The sequence below is a fragment of the Mastigoproctus giganteus genome, chromosome 7, assembly GCF_048544385.1.
Source record: "Mastigoproctus giganteus isolate SK-2022 chromosome 7, ASM4854438v1, whole genome shotgun sequence".
NCBI classification, from domain to species: domain Eukaryota; kingdom Metazoa; phylum Arthropoda; class Arachnida; order Uropygi; family Thelyphonidae; genus Mastigoproctus; species Mastigoproctus giganteus.
This window is the reverse complement of record NC_143581.1, coordinates 203935547-203955109: the sequence shown is the minus strand read 5'-3', so window position 1 is coordinate 203955109 and position 19563 is coordinate 203935547. Positions and strand designations below refer to the sequence as shown.

The window sequence follows — 19563 nt, the reverse complement described above, 5'->3', positions numbered from 1 at the left end:
AAATCTTTTGTATAGCAGAGAACCTCAAACCTTTTGTTTGAGGTTCTCTGCGATATTTATTTCGCCAGGGCCCAGAGAAAATTGTTGTCGGCTATTGGAAATTGAAAATTGATTGATGAAAAGAGAAAGTTAACACTGTTCAAATATTTCCGCAACAGTCATTTCTTCATTGTGTATTTTATGTCAGAGGTTCCCAAACTTTCTCGGTTCAAAGCGCTCTTAGTGTCACAGTAATATTTTCACGGCACACCTAGACCAAAAGAAAATTTTCCCTCGAAAATTTAAAATATTCCACAGCGCAGTTTGAGAACCGCTATTTTATGCAATAAACATTTAATTCCATAATTAGTTTCATTATATTTTACATTGTATACAGTTAAAAAGTTATTTAAAAGGTATTTTTAAAATTCTTTATAGACATTCCAGGTCAAGAACCAATTATAATTTTTCTATTCATTATTATATTCGATTAACGCGTTTCCAATTTACGCAATGCGCTCACAGGATTAATTAATTGCGTTAATTCTCTCCCTGTAATGTTGATTTTGAATCAGCAACCTGTTTTTTCCTAGCATCCTCAATTCATATGATATTTCACATTTACACACATTCACACGTGTTATACAGTCGTATAACACGTGCTTACACTACACGAATTCCATCATACACGATTTATAAATAGGAGAACGATATCGTATATAACATGAACCGAATTCACTTATGCATGATTCGCCTGTGTTTACAAGAAATGGCAGTAGAATGCAGAATCACCCCAACTGAACACAACACAACACGATAGGAATGAAAAGAAGATTCTGAAAATGTGTTTATGTTTTTTATATCAGTGAAGGGGAAACACATTTCACCATAATAGCGTAAAAACCCACACAATTCCAGCTATCGGTATTATCGCAAATCCAATTAGATCGAATTTACTACCAGTTTATAACAGATTCCACTAGCAGAAACGCAACTGGAAATTGTTTTTATTGTTTTATGGTAGTAACCCACAGAAATGTGCTTTAGTAAAATGTGAGCTAGTGAGGTGTTCATAGTGTGTCTCTGCCTTCGGCCCTGAATTCTGCTTTCATCCTTTTTCCCCATAGTCCAAGTTTCAGATGCATACGTCAGAATTGGCATAATAGATGACTTTCATCAACCGGTGTAATACCACCACTTTGCTTATTGGAGGCTTGAAGTGGTGAAACCCATGTTTAGTCTCTAGAGCAAAGTTTCCGGCATCCCCCCCCCCCTATACTTCTCCTTCAACCCATGCACGGTACTAAGTACTATAGGTTTTGATACCTTTCGTGTTTGGGGTTTTCGTAAAAAAAAAAAAAAAAAAAAAAGGCCTGATATATACAGCCTTCTAACATGTCAGTGGTATGTTCCTGTTCCAGATCAGATCTCTTGTCTGCCTATAGAAATTCCCTCCCACTTGTATCCTTCTGGTGTTTCCTAGATACTTGAAGTCAACCATTTTTAGCTCTTTCCCTTACATTGTAATGTATCCGTCAAGCTTGCCACTCCTCTTTAGAACCATTACTTCACTCTTCTCCTGACTGAAAACCAGTCCAAATTCATTGGCCATACTAGCCCATATATCAACTTGCCATTACACTTGTTCCCTTCTTTCTCCCCATATGCAGAGGTCATCTGCAAAGAGCATGACTTTCATCTGGTCCTGTCCAAGTTGTTCCACCACTCTACATTGCACATCATTCATGACAGCTATGAACAATAGTGGTGACAGGATGCCTCCTTGCCTCAAACCTGATGTTATTTCGAAGCTCTCCATCAACCCCATCACCGTTCTTACTTTGCTCACTGTATTGGTGCACATATTCTCAATTCTCTCCACAAGATGTTCCTCTATCCCCAAGTTTCTCGAAACCTCCCACACTTTCTCTCCCTTTACAGCATCAAACACTTTCTTTATATCCAAAAATGCCATCCATAATTCTTTATTGTGCTCATAACACTTTTCTATCAGTTGCCTGATACAGAAAATTAGATCCACCGTTAATCTGCCAAGTCTAAAGCCATACTGTTCCTTGGCCATCCTATTTTTGATCGTTCCTCTTATCTTCCGCTCTAACCTCTCTCATACAGATTGCTCACATGTGATGCCTCTATAATTGGAACACTTTTTCCTGTTCCCCTTCTTGAACAACGGGATGATCAAACCTTCTTTCCAGTCCTTCGGCACCTGTCTCTCAGTTTGATGTTCAATGGAGGTAAATAGTTTTTTGACTTATTCACCAAAGTAGGATGTGCTACATTTTTCTGGCCTGGTGTAGTTTCTGAAAGCTCTTCGCCCAGCTGTCCCACTTGCATAAAAAGCAGCAGTATTTAGAGTAACCATCTTGCAACCCAGCAGCAAAGCTACCACTTTTGAGTGGGCATATATATTCCATTTGTATTCTTGATAGCATATTTTTTGCAAAAGAACCCGTAGGTTCTCATATGTTTCCTTCATATGAAATGCATGGGCCAAAGGTATAGATGAATGCTTATTTCCATTATGGAGTAAAACTGCTTTCAAACTTACCTTGGATGAATCAATGAAAAGCCTCCACTGCTCAGGGACGTGCTCCAGATGTAACTCTTTCATTAATTCCTGGACATTCTTACAATAAACCAAAGCACCATCCATGGAGTAAGGTCACTATGTTAGATTGCTTTTTCCTATAAAAAGGCATCTTGACATCCTTTTCAATTCCACTGCTAAATCCATGATACTAGTAATTAAGCCTTGGTTTGCTCCAAATCTCTGACCAAATCGTTCAATTGTGCCCGAATGATTAGATGTGACTAGGCAGTATCAAGCATTGTAAAGTCTGGATCTATACTTGTTCTGGGTTCTGCATCTTCTAGAGACTCCTTTTCTGATCCCGAATCACAGTCAAGTCCATAAGTTTCCAGTGGCTTTGACAGTGGCATTGTATCATCATGGGGAACCGGCCTTAGAGCAGAAGATATATTGAGATACTCAACTTTATGCTTGGATTTCCCAGAAAAACCAGAAATACTCATTATGCAAATATAATAATCATTTATGTGGTTTCGAGGTTCCTGCCATATCATCAGAAGGCACTGATTTATGACCACCTCTATGCCAGCCTGTTAATGCTCTTGAACATGAGCTACAGGAAATCTTTGGAGCCCAAACTTTATCTTGATCTCCAACCTTACATCCAAAATAGAGTTCATAAGCTTTTCTCGTAATTTCTGACAGTGGTTTCCACTGCAATTTTAATACCACTTCCTTGAAATGCAGCAAAAGCTATCAGGCTTATTTCAGCAAGAACACAACATATTTCATGTATGGTTGAGGTACGTGCACATAAGAACACAATTAAGAAATTGTAGATTTTTATTTCTAATTTAAACACAGTTCATGATTTACACTTATGCACAATACTTGTTTACAAACATTAATTCACTAAAACATTTGTTCACCACTCACTCTCTGATGTTGCTGTTGCTCTGGAGGTTTAATGGCACATCAGCTGCTAAGGCTATAATGTGCCTATTCACTTATTATATAAGACATGAGTTTTCCCTAAATCAAAAGAAAATCAGAAATAATTGAAAAGCCCAGTTTGCCTGAGAAAGTCAAAAAATTCAGAAATATTTGCCTTATCACCAATCAGGTTTTCAAGAGTAATTGGTTTATGTAGATTAACCAGTGAGATCAAGGATGAAGTTCTGGCTTGTTTATAATAGGAGCAGACAATAAGAATATGTTTTACAGTCAAATTGTTAGAACAATGTGTACATTGTGGTGGATCATCTCCTCTCAGTAAATGAAGGTGGGTCAGATGTGTATGTCCTATTCTTGCCCTTGAGAGGACTACTTCTTCTCGTCTCGATGTACGGACACTGGAGTGCCAAATTTTCGGGTCTTGTTTAAACTGAAAGAGTTTATTATTAGTCTGAGAGTGCCACAGTGCTGTCCATTGTGATAGGCAAGCAGCATTAATGGTTAGTGCATAATCTGATGCTGGAACAGGGATGTTGGTTAGATCTAAGGTAGTTGGATTTTTTGCAGCTTTATCGGCCAGTTCATTTCCTAAAATACCAGAATGTGCTGGAATCCAGCAAAAAGTGACCTGTTGATTGGGTTCTTTAATTTGCAGTAATAAGCTTCTGATTTCATCCAGAACAGGGTGAACTTTATCTGAGGAATTACATAGCGACATGATTGAGCTGAGGGAATCAGTGTAAATAACAGATTTTAAGGAAGAGTTAAAATGAAGATTTTCTAAAGCTAGTTTTATTGCGTATAATTCAGCAGAAAATATACTAAATTCTGATGGAAGGGAAGCTGATACAATTGTATTTGGAAACACTGCAGCTGCTCCAACATTTGAATTAGATTTAGAGCCATCTGTATAAATTGGAGAGAAATCAGAATATCTTTGAATGTGAACTGCGTGAATTTGGTTGATATTTGTTGCTTGCAAGGAATTCTTTCTCCACTGACAGAGATAAGTGTCACAGATTGGAAGAGGAGGAGGAGTCCATGGAGGTTGAGAATAAGTTGCTACCTGCTTTACGGAATGGATGGAAATATTCCAAACTTGCACCAGTTCAAGAAGGCGAAGACCAGCTGGTTTTACTATGCTAGGTTTGTTACTGTATAGGGTTTGTAACGGTGGGTTAAAAAGGTACGACCGAATGGGATGAGAAGCACAACTTTGTATCTTGACAGCATATTTCAGTAACAGTGTTTTCCTGCGTAAATTTAGTGGGGGCTCATGAGCATCAATGTAGAGACTCTGTACTGGCGACGTTCTGAATGCGCCAATTGCAATTCTCAAAGCACTGTGCTGAATGGGATCAAGCCAGCGTAATGCACTCTTTCTGGCAGAATCATAGATTGGAGCACCGTAATCGAGACGAGATCTGATTAATGCCCTGTATAACCGAAGAAGTGAGGTACGGTCTGCACCCCATGTTTGGGTAGATAAAGCTCTGAGTATGTTTAACTTTTTTAGACATGATGTCCGTACATTTTTAATATGATCTAGGAAATTTAACTTATTGTCAATGGTTAATCCTAGAAATCGGATGTTGCTGGTGACCGGGACAAAGACGTTAGAAATTTGAAGTTCAGGATCTGGATGAAGTTTGCGTTGTCTACAGAAATGGATGGCAACTGTTTTCTGTTGTGAGAGCCGATAGCCGTTGAGGCTCGCCCATTGTTGAATTTTATTAAGTGATATCTGAAGCTGTCTTTCTATAGACCTCATGTTTTGAGAATGACAAGAGATGGAAAGGTCATCTGCATAAAGGTAAGTCTCAATTGTATTTGGAAGCTGCTTAGTAATAGTATCTATTCTCAGAGCAAAAAGTGTGGCACTCAGTACTGATCCCTGTGGAACACCTTCTTCCTGGATGAAAGTTGGGGAAAGGGCATGTTGATATCGAACTTGAAATGTTCTTGTATGTAGAAAGTTCTGAATGAATATAGGAAGATTGCCTCGTAGTCCGAGAAGGTAAAGATCACTAAGTATACCATACCGCCAGGTGGTATCAAAAGCCTTCTCTATGTCTATTGAAACCATTACTAGATGTTCATGTTTGACAAAAGCATTACGGATGGCAAATTCCGCCTTGACCATAAGATCTAAGCATGATCTGTTTTGGCGAAAGCCATATTGACAATGGCTCATTAGATGTTCCGACTCAATGATCCAGACGAGTCTTCTGTGGATAATTTTCTCAAGGATTTTACTGAGGCAGCTTGAGAGAGATATGGGTCTATAGCTATTTGGGTTGGATGGATCTTTTCCAGGCTTCAGGAATGCCAAAATTGTACAGTGATGCCAAGATGCTGGAAAAACATTTTCTAAAAATATGCGATTGTAAAAGACCAGGAGGCAGCGCAGAGCTTTGTCATCAAGATGTTGTAGCATGACATAATAAATTCCATCTGGCCCAGCAGCACCATTGCGAGCTGTTCTAATGACATGTAAAAGTTCAGAATATTGCAGAGGTTTGTTATATGGGAGAAGACGGGTAGTTTGAAAATGAATAGCATGCTTTTCTTTAGTGTTTTTAATTCTTTGGAATGAGGTAGTATAGGCTGACGCTGAGATTTCTGCAAAAGTATTGGCTAAAGCATTAGCTATATCTACAGGATTAGAGAGATCTTTTCCATTCCAGGAGAGGATTGGAGAAGGTATGGTAGGAAACTTACCAGACAGCTGTCTAATTTTTTTCCATATTATTTTGGGATCGGTATTTCTGTGAAAAGTGGATGCAAAACGGGTCCAGGATTCTTTCTTTGCCTGTTTTTGTATGAAGCGTGCTTTTGCCCTTAATTTCTTATAATTAATGAGATTGACTGTGCTCGGACATTTCCGAAACAAATTCCAGGCTTTATTTTTTGCTCTCTTTGCTGTGGTGCATTTGTCATTCCACCAGTAATTATAATGCTTTCGGCCCGGCGGATTTGATATTGGTATTGTGTCTTTAGCCACATTTAGAAGATGCGACGTGATGTAATCTGTCACATCATCAATGTGCTGGAGGCGGATTTTTTTCTCATGGAGGTCAATTGATGATTGAAATTTTGCCCAGTCTGCTCGGACAAATTTCCACTTTCTGCAGGGTTGAATTGAAGGAGTCTTTGCTTTTAGAAAGTTGCATACTATTGGGAAGTGGTCACTGCCCATGGGATCGTTTATTACATACCACTCTATGGCTGGGACTAGTACTGGTGAACAAATTGAGAGATCTATTGCTGAGGTGTGTCCTGTTGGAAGCTGTACGTGTGTCGGTGCACCTGTATTGAGTACAGTGAGATTTAGTGCATCCAAAAAACTTTCAATTAGTCGGCCTCGTCTATCCAATTTAGGAGAGCCCCATAATGGGTGGTGCCCGTTAAAATCCCCTAATATACAGAGAGGTGGAGGTATCTGTATAAAGAGGTCTTCAAGATCTTTTAAAGAGTTAGTACAGTTTGGCGGTAGGTATATTGAGACTAGTGTTATTGCACTATGGAGAATTATACGAACAGCAACAGCTTCTATATTAGTTTGGAGTGGGATATGTTTAGTTGGGATCTTTGAATTTACTAAGATTGCCACACCACCATGGGCAGCGCTAGCGGTATTTCGATCTCTTCGATAAATGCAATAGTTCTTTATCGAAGGAGAAATTTGTGTGGTTAGGTAAGTTTCCTGTAAACAAAAGGCAACTGGAGAATATTGATTAATTAGGTATTGAATATCGTCTGTGTTTGAACGAAAGCCTCTGCAATTCCATTGTAAGATGCTGTGGTTCATTTTGGTTTAGATGAGGACGATTCATCTGACTGTTTTTTGTTTGAGGAGGATTTTTTTCGGTCTCTTTTCGGGAATGTAGGGCGACCGGTATCCATAGTATCGTTTGCGTGAAGTTCTAGTATTGGTTCTTCATGATCTGGGTTTACATCTACTTCCATACTACCAGTGGATGATTCAGGTTTATTGTTGTGTTTAGTAGTTTTCAGTTTTTCTTTGTCATGCGGGACTGTCCGAGTCTCAACTGGGATACTGATTGGAGTGTTGGTCGATTCGGTGGTTTTAATTTGATGTGTGTCCTTGACAGGGTTTGATAATGTGTTTTTAACCCAGTTAGATAGAGATGTGCAGGGAGGTATGGATACATCTGTTTGAGCTGCTGTTGAATTAAAGCTTCGAGTGTGAGCTGCATATGAACGACTGGGCATGGTCGACATAACCTGTCTGCGTGCCTCGGGGTACGTGACTTTGTGCTCTATTTTATATTTTTGGATTTTCTTCCCCGTTTTCCACATTTCACAAGATTTGGAAAAGGCTGGGTGACTTTCTTTGCAGTTGGGACAAATGGGACTTGAGGCTGAACAGTCTGTTTGTGTATGCTCCTTGGAACCACAAATTGGACAGATGGCATCACCTCTACATGCTTGTTGCGAATGTCCATATTTTTGGCATTTAAAGCAACGTAGAGGATTAGGTATGTAAGGCCATATTCGGCAGTTTAAATAGCCAGCTTTTACTGAGGATGGCAAATCTGGGGTGCTGAATGTTAAAATTATGGATCGGGTTGGAACAAGATTTCCATCTTTTTTGGTTTTTATACGTTTTGCACTAATTACTTTTTGATTGCCCAGTTCCTGTACTAGTTCCTCTTCAGATACTGTAATCAGGTCCCACTCTGTGATGACACCTTTTGACGAGTTTAACGTGTTGTGGGGAGTTACAGATACGGGTAGCCCAGCAAAGGTTGTTGTTTTAAGCAGCCATTCTGAATGTTTTGAGGAAGCTGTTTCAATTAGTAGGTCTCCGGACTGCAGACGTTTAACCATTTTCGGCGTACCAGCAATGGATTCCAAAAATCTTTGGATGACAAATGGTGACAATTTGCCGACAGGCTGGTTGGAGAGCGAATGTATTACAAGGAAGTTTGGCATCTCATTGCTCTGCACTTCTCTTCGGAGCCTTTTTGGTTGGTTTAGGTCATCATCATTTGGGATTTCTGGCCTTGAATTTGAAGGCTCTAGTGGTGGATAGTCATTTATATCCATCGTTACTCCTTTTCGCCCTGGAGGATAACTTTTCCCCCAGGTTACCGGCCCCGCCACGGGGAGGCAGGAGCAGTGCCGCTCGGAGGCCAAGCGGTTGAAGTGTTAGTTAATTAGTAAAAATATAAATTGAGGAAAATGTAAAGAAAGGTGTATTTCCTTCCTGTGTTCTACTTGTTACTTTTCAAGTATAGAACTGTTTTTAAAGTAAAACTGTTTATAGAAATGTGAACGTAAAATATAATTTCAATCACTTATCAAGAGCACTTTATAAATCGCAAGAATATAGCTTGGCCTCGAAATACGCTTGGCACCCGGGGCCTCACTCTCTGAAATACACACTTTTTGAAATACGAAAATGCTTGTTTGCTTGGTGCGGAACCCACTCGTATATATACTGGTAGAGAAGTTTCTAGAGAATTCTGTTGAAAGTTCCTGTTCCGCATATAACAATATTCTGGAACGTTTCAGTTGTAGAAAGTTCCCAAATGCTCTAGAGGTCTCCCGAATGTTCTCATAAAAAAAAAAAAAAAAAACAATAATAATAAATAGATAAAAATAGATGGAAAAGATGATTAAACCAACTACAAGTCTTGGTTTTTGGTCATTAACCTATGATATCTGAAAACTGATGAGAACTTTTTAAGTACATATCTGAGTTTTTGGGCATATTTTCTAAGGGAATCTGTCAAAATTATTTCAGGAAGGAAATTTATGCCAACCAGTGTTATTCTTGTAGGGATGAAATCCATTATTCCACACTCTACCTTAAAATATCACCCTTTATTTAAAACTTAGTTTACCAATAAATGTGCTAAGGCTGATGAGGAAAAGAATGTTACACATTGCAACTGGCTTGTATCCAAATCTCCAGCTTCGTTTTCTGTCCACACTAAAGCTCTAAAAAATTGCAAAACAATTATTAATCAATCCAAACATGATTTTGGACATTCTAAGAGTAGAAAACTTGCTTCTGATCCAAGCTGAGCCTTCTGCTCTCTTGCCAAAGCTACTGGCTGCAACTTCTGTCCACCTTTACTACCACTTCTGTTAAACCTGATGGTTCTATTGCATCTGTGACTAATAAAGCTGACTTATTAGCATTCTACTTTAATTCAACTCTTGCATCAATGATCTTGGCAACGCACCTCCAATCATACCAAACGCACTCCACTCAATGTCCTCCATGGTTCTCCAACAGAAGGATATTAGAAAAATTTTGAACAATCAATGTTAAGAAAGTGCCAGTTCCTGCTGACATTTCTCTACTTATTCTCAAAACCTGTGCACCTGAGCTTAGACCTGATCAGTGTTGCATTTTTTTACACTTTCTTATTTTACTGGTGTTTTTCCTCCTACTTGGAAATTTACTCATATCCAGCCAGTTCCTAAAAAGGGCGACATATCCCTCTCTTCCAGTTACTTCCACATTGCACTTACCTCTACTCTTCCCAGCTTAATGGAGAAATCCATCAACTGCTAACTCTTACAAAACTTTGAAACCTTCCATTTCATTAATGATCGTCAATACAGATTTCATCAGTGTTAATCCACTGGTGATATACTGGCTTAAATTACTTGCCTTTGGACAAACTCAGTGGGAAAGCATGGTGAAACTCAATCAGTTGTTTGTCACATTTCCAAGGTGTTTGATCATGTCATGTTATAAACATCTAAACAAACTATTAGCTTATGGATTGTCATCTATTTTTTTTTTTTGCAATTGGGTAGCCAGTTTTCCCTCTCACCACATACTGCAAGTGATGGTAGATGGCTCTGTCTTCTAACTTCTCAACTTCCCCAAGGTTCAGTTTTTCTTCTAAACAGCGCTGACTCTGTACAAATCCCAAATCTGCCCTACCATGGAATATTGCTCCCATATTTTGGGTGGTATCCCCAAAACCTCTCAACCTTCTTGACTCTACTCAAAAGAGATAAGTTAATTATTAATTCATCTCTTACAAAGTCACTCTGTCTCATATATATTCAGTTTCTGCTGCATGCCTTCTCTATAAATTCTTTCACGGGCACTGCTGTTCTGAAGTTGAATCTGTAATTCCCCTGCTCTCTTCCAAACTCACAGAAGTAACTTTTATCATTTTTCCTTTATACTTCCATTCTCTGGAATAAACTTCTTTCTCAAGTATTTCCCAAAAATTACAAGGGACAGAAATCTGATTCGAATGTTAATAACTGTCTTCTTTCTCAACCTTCAACCCATGCAAAGTACAGAGTGGACAGCAATCATGGGATACCTAACTAGTAATGGGTAGGACCACCTTTTGCCCAGATAAGAGTGGTCACACAGTAAGTTTCTGGCACCTCTCTCGTTGAAGTGGGTGGTGATTTGTGCCACTGTCACTCTCCGCTTGGATGAAACAATGCGAGACAGACGTCGACGGCCACATTTATCCACCACCTTTCTCCCAAAGGGCTGTCCATGATGAGATGTTATTCTGGAAACGGCGTATTCCCAATACACTATTGATACCGTCGAACAGGGATAGTGCAATTTTTGCACCACCTCTGTGATACAGTGACCCATGTGTTGGGCACCCACTATCTTCCCTCTTTCAAAGTTGGTTAACTCACGACATTTATCCATACTGACATCAAATTACCATCTGTGTGAATGCAGTTGTTGCTATTTGGTTTTTAGGAGCATTAGCAAATAAGGCCATATTGCTCCAGGGATATGCGGTGGTCATTCCCTGACCTTTCCGCATCCTCCGTATTTGGTGGTCACGGGCTCGAACCCCGGTCTAATCAAGAAGCGTGTGCCGCGCACTGCCACTCCTGCCCACCTGGTTACGGAGGTGCCATGTGAATGCAGTGATGTAATGTACTTATATATCTGCCAAGTGATGGATTCATCCACTAGTGAGAGGGGTGACAGGGTCGCATTGCCCAGGAACCAGGTACCCCATGAATTCTGTCCTTCCAGTGTACCATAGGTGCTAATACATTTTTGTGTTTGGTATAAAGTTAAATAAAAAGTTTGATTCCTCATTATATGCTGCATAACTGTATTTCATGCAATGACTGCTATTTTTGCATAACTAATATTGAAGGACAGAAAACAAAAGACTTTAAACAAAATAAGTATCTGAATATCCAGTCAGCCATTTGATCAGTTAGTCACAGTAAAAAAACTATGTGTTCCTCCAGTAGCCTAGTCATTAGAAGAAGAAAACAGATGACCATGGAGACCCAACTGAGAATTCATTTTGTGGCAACCAAAATTTTGGTTGCCAATGTTTCTGAAAATACACTACCTCCATTCCCATTTACACTTGTTTGCTGGATAACTTTGGTCACATTAGTGATGAACACAGTGAACATTTTCATAAAGATATTGCTACAATGGAGAAATGTTACCAAGAAAGATGAAAACCCAGTATGCTGGCAGACTATTGCTGGACATTCATCAGAGGCTCTTGATCATTACAAAAGAAAAGTTTAAAAAAAAAATTAATTATATTTTCACACCATTTATTACAATAAATGGGTAAAATGTGTCATATAAGGTGTGTATAAAAAATGCTTACTTTTTGTTGTCCTTGACTTGCTGCTGAAGAATTCCACCTTGTAATCAAAATAGGACATACACTGCTAAAGTTAAAAACTAAAACATGAAAGTTATTAGCATTTATGAAGTTTTACAATCTGAATCTGCTAAAAAGAGAACTATGATATGATAAACAAAACCTTTAAATGTATTTCAAATAACAGAAAGCATTAAACTAATTGTTTCTAATTTCTTTTTTTTTTTTAATGTCAGAAACTTAATTTCTCTATTTCACATTTCAGACACCAAACTGATAACCCATTTTCACTCTATTCAATAGAAACTTCTTGAATTTTCAATTAGAGAAACCATGAAAAAAAAAATGACCTTGTAAAAGTTTGGCAAGTTATTTTTTATCATTTTTTTATGGTGATTTCAAATATGAGAGGTACAGTAAAATGTATGTATCTTATTGATGCAAAACAGATTTTTCTAAAATAATTTAATGATGCAGTTCGAACTTTTTTCAGGATGGTTTCACAATTAGTTTGTAAAAGAAGTCAACAGCAACAACAACACTTTGAAAGAAGTCCTCAACTTTTACCCCTGGAAAAAATTTATCAAGTAGTAGTAGTAATGGCAAACAATGCAAGAAACCAAGCTTATATAGCTTCAGAAAAAAAAAAAAAAAAAAAAAACAGTTCATCCATCTGTACCCTCCAAGAATTTGTATGAAATTCTCCCTTGAATTTATTCAGGCCATCCACAACAACAGATAGAAGCCTGTTCCAACAATCAACCACCAGCTGGTCAAAGGCAAACTTCCACACATCTATCCTGCAGCCATCCTTCCTCAACTTGAATTTATGCTCCCTCATATGTGTAGCTCAGCAAGTAGAAGAAAACCATTATCATTCAGCTTACTCAATCCATTCAAGGCTTTAAACAACTAAATCAAATTTCCCAGCAAGTACCTAGTCTTGAGATGCTGCAATTTGCAGAACTGAAGTAAGAGCACCCTTTTGTTTCCTTCACCAACCTCATTACCCTTCTCTCCACTCGTTCCAGCAGGTTACATCCTCCTAAAGTGAGGCTTCCAGACCTGTATACAGCACTTAAGATGTGGCCTAACCATGGCCTTCCACAAAGGGATAGTCACCTCCTTATACTAGCTAGCAAAGTTTTTGCATATAATTGACAAAACTGCATGAACTGTCCCGGCAGCATGTCTGCATATGTCATACTGCACAGTTACAACCAGATCTTTTTCATTCTCCACTACCCTGAGTGTAGTACCACACAGTTGATAAGTACTGGGGGTTACTACCTCACATGTGCAGTACCTTGCATTTGTCAATGTTAAACTTCAACTGCCATTTCTCAGCCCATCAACCAATTTTCCTAGATCTTGTTGCAGTAGCTCAAACTGATGACTGTTGTATACCTTCATCAATATTATTATTATTATTAGCCATATGGTGCAAGGAAGCCTGAGGCTTATGCTGCACCAATAAAAAAAATTCTGAATTACCCTGAGAGAGAGAGAGAACAAGGGTCAGAAGCAGAAGAGAAGGGAATCACCAAGAAAGAGAAGAATGATGATATCCAGCTTAGGACCCTGGGTGTGCCAAGCCCATACTCACTAGACGTGAGCCCCTGAGTTTATATATATAATTGATAAATATTGAAAACAACAATGAGCCTGGCACTGAACCCTGGGGAACTCCACTAATAACATTAGTCCATGAAGAGAAGTGCCCATTGATAACCACTCTGTCTTCTTCCACTTAACTGTCCCTTTATATATAGCAGTAACATGCCCTTAATGCCCCATTGCTCCAGTTTGTATAGTAGTCTTTTACGTGCAACAGTATCAAAAGCCTTTCTAAAATCCAAGTATATGATGTTAAAATTATTTTTTGCATCAGTTCCTTGGTTGCTGCATTATAGCAATCTATCAGAGTGGTGAGACAAGACCACCCCTCAAATCCATGCTGTGATTGCAGCATAATTGCATGCCTGTCCAAACGATCTTGCATTACTTCTTTAACCAATAATACCATTACTTTACCTGGAACAGACGTTAAACTAATAGGACTGTAATTACTCATGTCGCCTTTTGATCTCTTTTATGAATTGGGGATATATTCTCATCTCCAGTACATTGGATCCTCCCCTGAATCCAAGGATGCTCTCATAATTATGGCTAAGTGCTTGCTTACCTCCTTTGCTGTGTCCCTTAGTATAATTGGATAGATTCCATCTGCCACAGATGCCTGTTTTATGTTCATCCTCAACAATTTCTCCTCCACTTTCCTTTCAGTTATCACAAAGTTGTTTAGCTCCTCATTAGAGTTTGACAAACTTCTAGCATCCTGTTTCCTAGAGTTCCTCATATGTGAATGTAGATGCAAAATACCTATTCAATTTGTCTGCAACCTGAGCAAGGTCATCAACACCTTTGGTGGCAAAAGAATTAAGCAAACCCTTAGTCATAATTATAAGAGCCTCCTTGGACTCGGGAGAAGTCCTCACGGACTGGAGATGTGCAAATGTATCTCCAATTCACAAAGGAGGATCAAATGGTGTCGCGAGTAATTACAGATCTCTTAGTTTGACTTCTGATCCAGGAAAAATAATGGAGTCACTGGTTAAAGAAGCAGTGCAGAATCATCTAGACAAGACAGCAGTAATAATTCAGATACAGCATGGTCAAGGGGAAGTGTTGTCTGATGAAGTTGATTGGATACTGATGTGATCAGAAAGATACTGGATGCAAAAAATTATTTTGATATCATATATTCGGATTTCAGGAAAGCTTCTGATAATGTTGCACTTGGAAGACTACTGTATAAATTGGAGCAGTATGGCATTAAGGGCAAGTTGCTACAATGGATAAAAGGATGGTTGAGTTGGAGAAGACAGAGAGTATTAATCAATGGGTACTGCTCTACGTGGACTAATGTTATTAGTGGTGTCCCTCGGGGTTCGTGTTGGATCCATTGTTGTGTATATTTATCACCGCTATTGATGAAGTTATATCAAGCTTGATGTCCAAGTTTGTAGATGATATAAAGATTGGCAGGGTTGTTAATAACACTAATGGCAGTGTGCTGCTGCAACAGGATCTGGAAAAGTTGAGTAGATGGACTGAGAAGTGGCAACGGAAGTTTAACATTGACATACGTAAAATACTGCATATGGGTACCAGTAACCACAGAGAAATGTACCAACTATGTGGTGTTACTCTCAGGGTAGTGGAGAATGAAAGAGACCTGGAGGTAATTGTGCAGTCAGATATGAAGTTTTATGAGCAGTGCAGACAGACTGCCAGAGTAGGTCATGGGGTCTTGTCAATGATATAAAGGAATTTTGCAAGCAGGGATAAGGAGGTGATTATCCCCTTGTATAAGGCAATAGTCAGGCCACACCTTGAGTACAGCATACAGGTCTGGAAGCCTCATTTTAGGAGGATGTAGAGTTGCTAGAACGAGTACAGAGAAGGACAACAAGGCTGCTGAAAACTCTTATGAAGTAAGACTGAAGTTCTGCAAATTGCAGCTTCTGGGGACCAGGCACCTGCGAGGCAATCTGATTGAGGTGCATAAGGCCTTGAATAGATTGAGCAGGCTCAATGCTGATGGGATTCTTCCTCTTGCTCAGATTATAAACCTTAGGGGGGGGGATAGATTCAAACTGAGGAAAGACAGTTGAGGAATAGATGTGCAGAAGTTTGCCTTTAGCCAGTGGGTAGTCGATAACTGGAACAAACTTCCATCTGGTATTGTGGAAGTTGATAGCCTAAATAAATTGAAGGAAGAACTAGACAAACATTTGGAATGAATGGATCAGTGACATGGGAAGAGTTTTCTTTTTTGGCTGATGCTGTATAAGCTTGTTTTCTTGCATCATGCTAATGTGAATATATTCTATAGTTACTGAATCTCCAATAATGCTAATGTGAATTTATTCTATAGTTACTGAAGGTTGTATCAGCCTTCACAATGGCTGCCATTTTAATGATAGCAATAATGGCTATCGAGTTTTACGTTGGCAGACAGATTTGTAAAGTATAATTTGGATTTTGTCTCAGGTTAGTGTTTGATATATATATGTAGGAATTCTTAAGTTGGAGTGTTTAAGATTCTAGTTTATATTTTACTAGGTTATATCTTGGTATTAAATTGACTAGTTTACATTCAAATTGAGTTTGACTTAAATTACTCAAACAGTAATTTGAGTTTCACAAGTTGACACCACTTTTGTTTCTCTCACTGTCCTTTAGTACAGTTTTTAAGGTATTGTACCCTGTGAGGTAGTAGGTTATTTTAATAGTTTTAAATTTTGGTTAAATTGTATATTACTAATGTATTTTCTGCCTGGATCTGCTTGGCAATTTTGTTTTATATATTAGAATTTTATTATTTATTCATTCGTTTCAATAGTTTTAAATTATTATATTATTTTATTACATTGTAATATTCAATTGTATATAGTTGAACTGGTTATAGTTGTATTTCAATTATATTGATTTAACATGGCTATGAGCTCAGGAGATCTTTCATCTGAACCCTTCCAGATTTATCACAGGTTGTTAATGACATTTCTATTGTGCAAGAACAAAGTTATAGGGACTCTTCGGGGGATATGACAGAGGATGATGTTGAAAATATACAGCTGGAAATGCCTGAATTGGTACCAGGCTCAGAACAAGCATACGAGTGAAGTTGGGCCCCAGGCTGCTTCACAGGATAGTTTTGGTAAAGGAAATGTCCCTAAAAAAAGGTGAAGAAAGGTAATGATAACATGAATCAAAGACTAAAGGAACTAGTACAAAAGATTGTAGTGTCAATTAGAGGTCAGTCACTGACATGGGTAAAACGACTCCAGATATACAGTATGTTGGTACTGTAGAGTGTGATAAGAGATTAGATTGTGCAAGACCTGCTAAAAGAGCAAGAGACAACTTAAATAACTTGGGTGAAGATTCCATAGGTAGAACCTTAGGTTTAGATTCCATGAATAACATTAAAATGGCTAAAATTAAGTTAAGAAATTTGTTAATAAGAGGTGAATATAATGTGGTTTTGGATGAGTTTAAGTGTAACATTAAAACCACTGCTCTGCATGAGGAAATATAGTGTTGCCAAAGATGTGGTTTTGTATAAATTGCGTATGACTATCAAAATGAAACAAGCAGATCATTCATAAATGTCCTCAGTACTTTTATATTAAATTGTTACGCTATCACTCAAAGATTTCTGCAAGATTGCACACTGGACGTCAAATACCATATACTGGTTCAGCTGAAATATTTTCTTACATATTTCGGCATGAGTATTAATCCTAAAACTGATTATGATAAGTAATTGGAGGGGGGGGAGACAGACTGAAAATAAAATATTATTATTTCTCAAGCTGAAAAAATATCATCACACCTTTTGTGGGGTAGGGGATGTATTCCCAATATGCCCAATATGTCCTTGTTTAAAAATCAGAAAAGAGGCTGACCAACTGATGATGTTGTCAATAGAAAATTCTAAATGGGAAGCACTCAAGGAATTACAGTGGCGAAAAAAAAACTGCATTACTTGTGAATTTTGCAAATGATGTGTTTTGAGCTGCATTGTGGGTTGCAGAAATGTTTGAAATGCATTTGTTAGATGGGATTATATCTCTGTGAATGAAATCCAATATAAAGACTCCACCTGATATACCTAATTGCAATAAATATCTTCCCAAAGGGTAAAATGCGTAATTAATGGAAATATGAGAAATCAGTTATGCACAGCTAGTAGGGATTTTGGACTAAAGATGAATATGGCTAAAACAAAAGTAATGATGATGCCACAGAAAGGGAAATAATGATTGAAGGAGCAGTAATTGAAAAGGTGGAGTCATATACTTATCTGGGACAAGTTATTAGCTGTAATAATGATAAATGGCTGGAAGTCAAAAGAAGAATAAATTTTGGATGGATAGCATTCAGGAAATATAGCCACATACTGAAGAGCAATATCCCAGTTTGTCTGAAACGTAAAATATTGAATCAATGTATACTCCCCACCATGACTTATGGAAGTGAAACTTGGGCACTCACCAAAAGAATGGAAGAGAAGCTAAGAACTACACAGCGAAGAATGGAACGAATTATATTGGGAATCAGACTGTTAGATAAGAAGAGAAACACATGGATTAGGCAGCAAACTCAAGTAAAGGACATTCTTATCAAAACTAAAGAACTAAAATGGTCTTGGGCAGGACACATAACTCGAAGACATGATGACAGATAGACTGGGAAAATAACAGAATGGTATCCAAGAGGAGCTAGAAGAAAACCTGGAAGACAAAGGCGGAGATGGATAGATGAAATTCATGAGTTTGTGGGTAGTAAATAGATGGCCACTGCTCAAAACAGAAGGAACTGGAAAGTTGCTGGAGAGGCCTTCATCCTGCAGTGGATTGAAAATGGCTGATGATGATGAGAAATCATGCAAATGGCAATCATGACAACCAAACATATATTTTATTGCATTTACATGTACAAACTGAAATGACAAATTAATGTAATAGTATTATGTGCTGCAAATCAGCAAGATAAGTCCTCAATATTTTGTTGTTCCTCCAAGAGTTGCAATTACAGCCTTGCAACAATCTGGCATAGAGTTAATCAACTTCTGGATACACTGTTGTCTAATTTCGTGATACCACACACTTATAATGCTCTCCTGAGGCTGAATCTTACTTGTTGGCTTCTTCTGAGCAATTTTAGACGACATTATGTACCAGCAATTTCCAATAGGGTTCAAAGCTAAACTGTTGCCCGGCCAGTCCAACACTGTAATGCCAGCATTTCTGAGGTATGACTGCACTTTAAGTGAGAAAAACGAGGGAAAACGTTGGTGTAAGTATGTTTTAAGCCTTGTGAGACAAACTCATCATTAAATCTAAATACCATAAAACTTACAATTTTGCTGTGTGGCAAGGTGCTGAGTCTTGTTGAAAAATGCAGTCTGTGGATGTCTGTGGGGTGATCCCTAATAACGGGTTTCGGGCACTCCTCCAAGATAGCAGTGTAGATTTCTGCATTCACCGTTCAGTTAATAAACTTAAATCGCCCCACGCCTTTGCTCGTTATGCATCCCCAGACCATCTGACCGGCGGAGAACTTTACAGTCAGTGTTATGCAGTCAGGATGGTATGCCTCCGATTTTCGTCTTCTGACATATTGCTTCCCATCCAAGTTATGCAGGTTGAATTTAAATTTTTCAGAAAAGATGACAATGTCCCATTGTTCTTTTGTCCATTAAACTTGTGTTTTAGCACAAGCAAGTTGCTTCTTCCTCATTTGTTGGGTGAACAAAGGCTTCTTCTTCTTCTTGGCCCGATTGGTATGCAGACCAAATTATGAAAGCCGTCTGGAAAGTTCTTGCATTTGTTTCAACGCCAGAGGGCATCTCAAAGTGCAGTTTTAGATCAGGAACACTATAATGGAGAT

At 38.4% G+C, this 19563-nt stretch overlaps 1 protein-coding gene across 1 annotated transcript in view; it reads right to left on the bottom strand.

Annotated features, from left to right (window-relative positions):
* Positions 1 to 19563, bottom strand: part of ND-51 (NADH dehydrogenase (ubiquinone) 51 kDa subunit) — a 183663-nt gene that overhangs the window by 158130 nt on the left and 5970 nt on the right. Inside the window, exon 2 of the mRNA XM_090378085.1 lies at positions 12106 to 12182. Coding sequence (XP_090234211.1) covers positions 12106 to 12182 — 77 coding nt within the window. The remainder of the gene's footprint in view (positions 1 to 12105; positions 12183 to 19563) is intronic.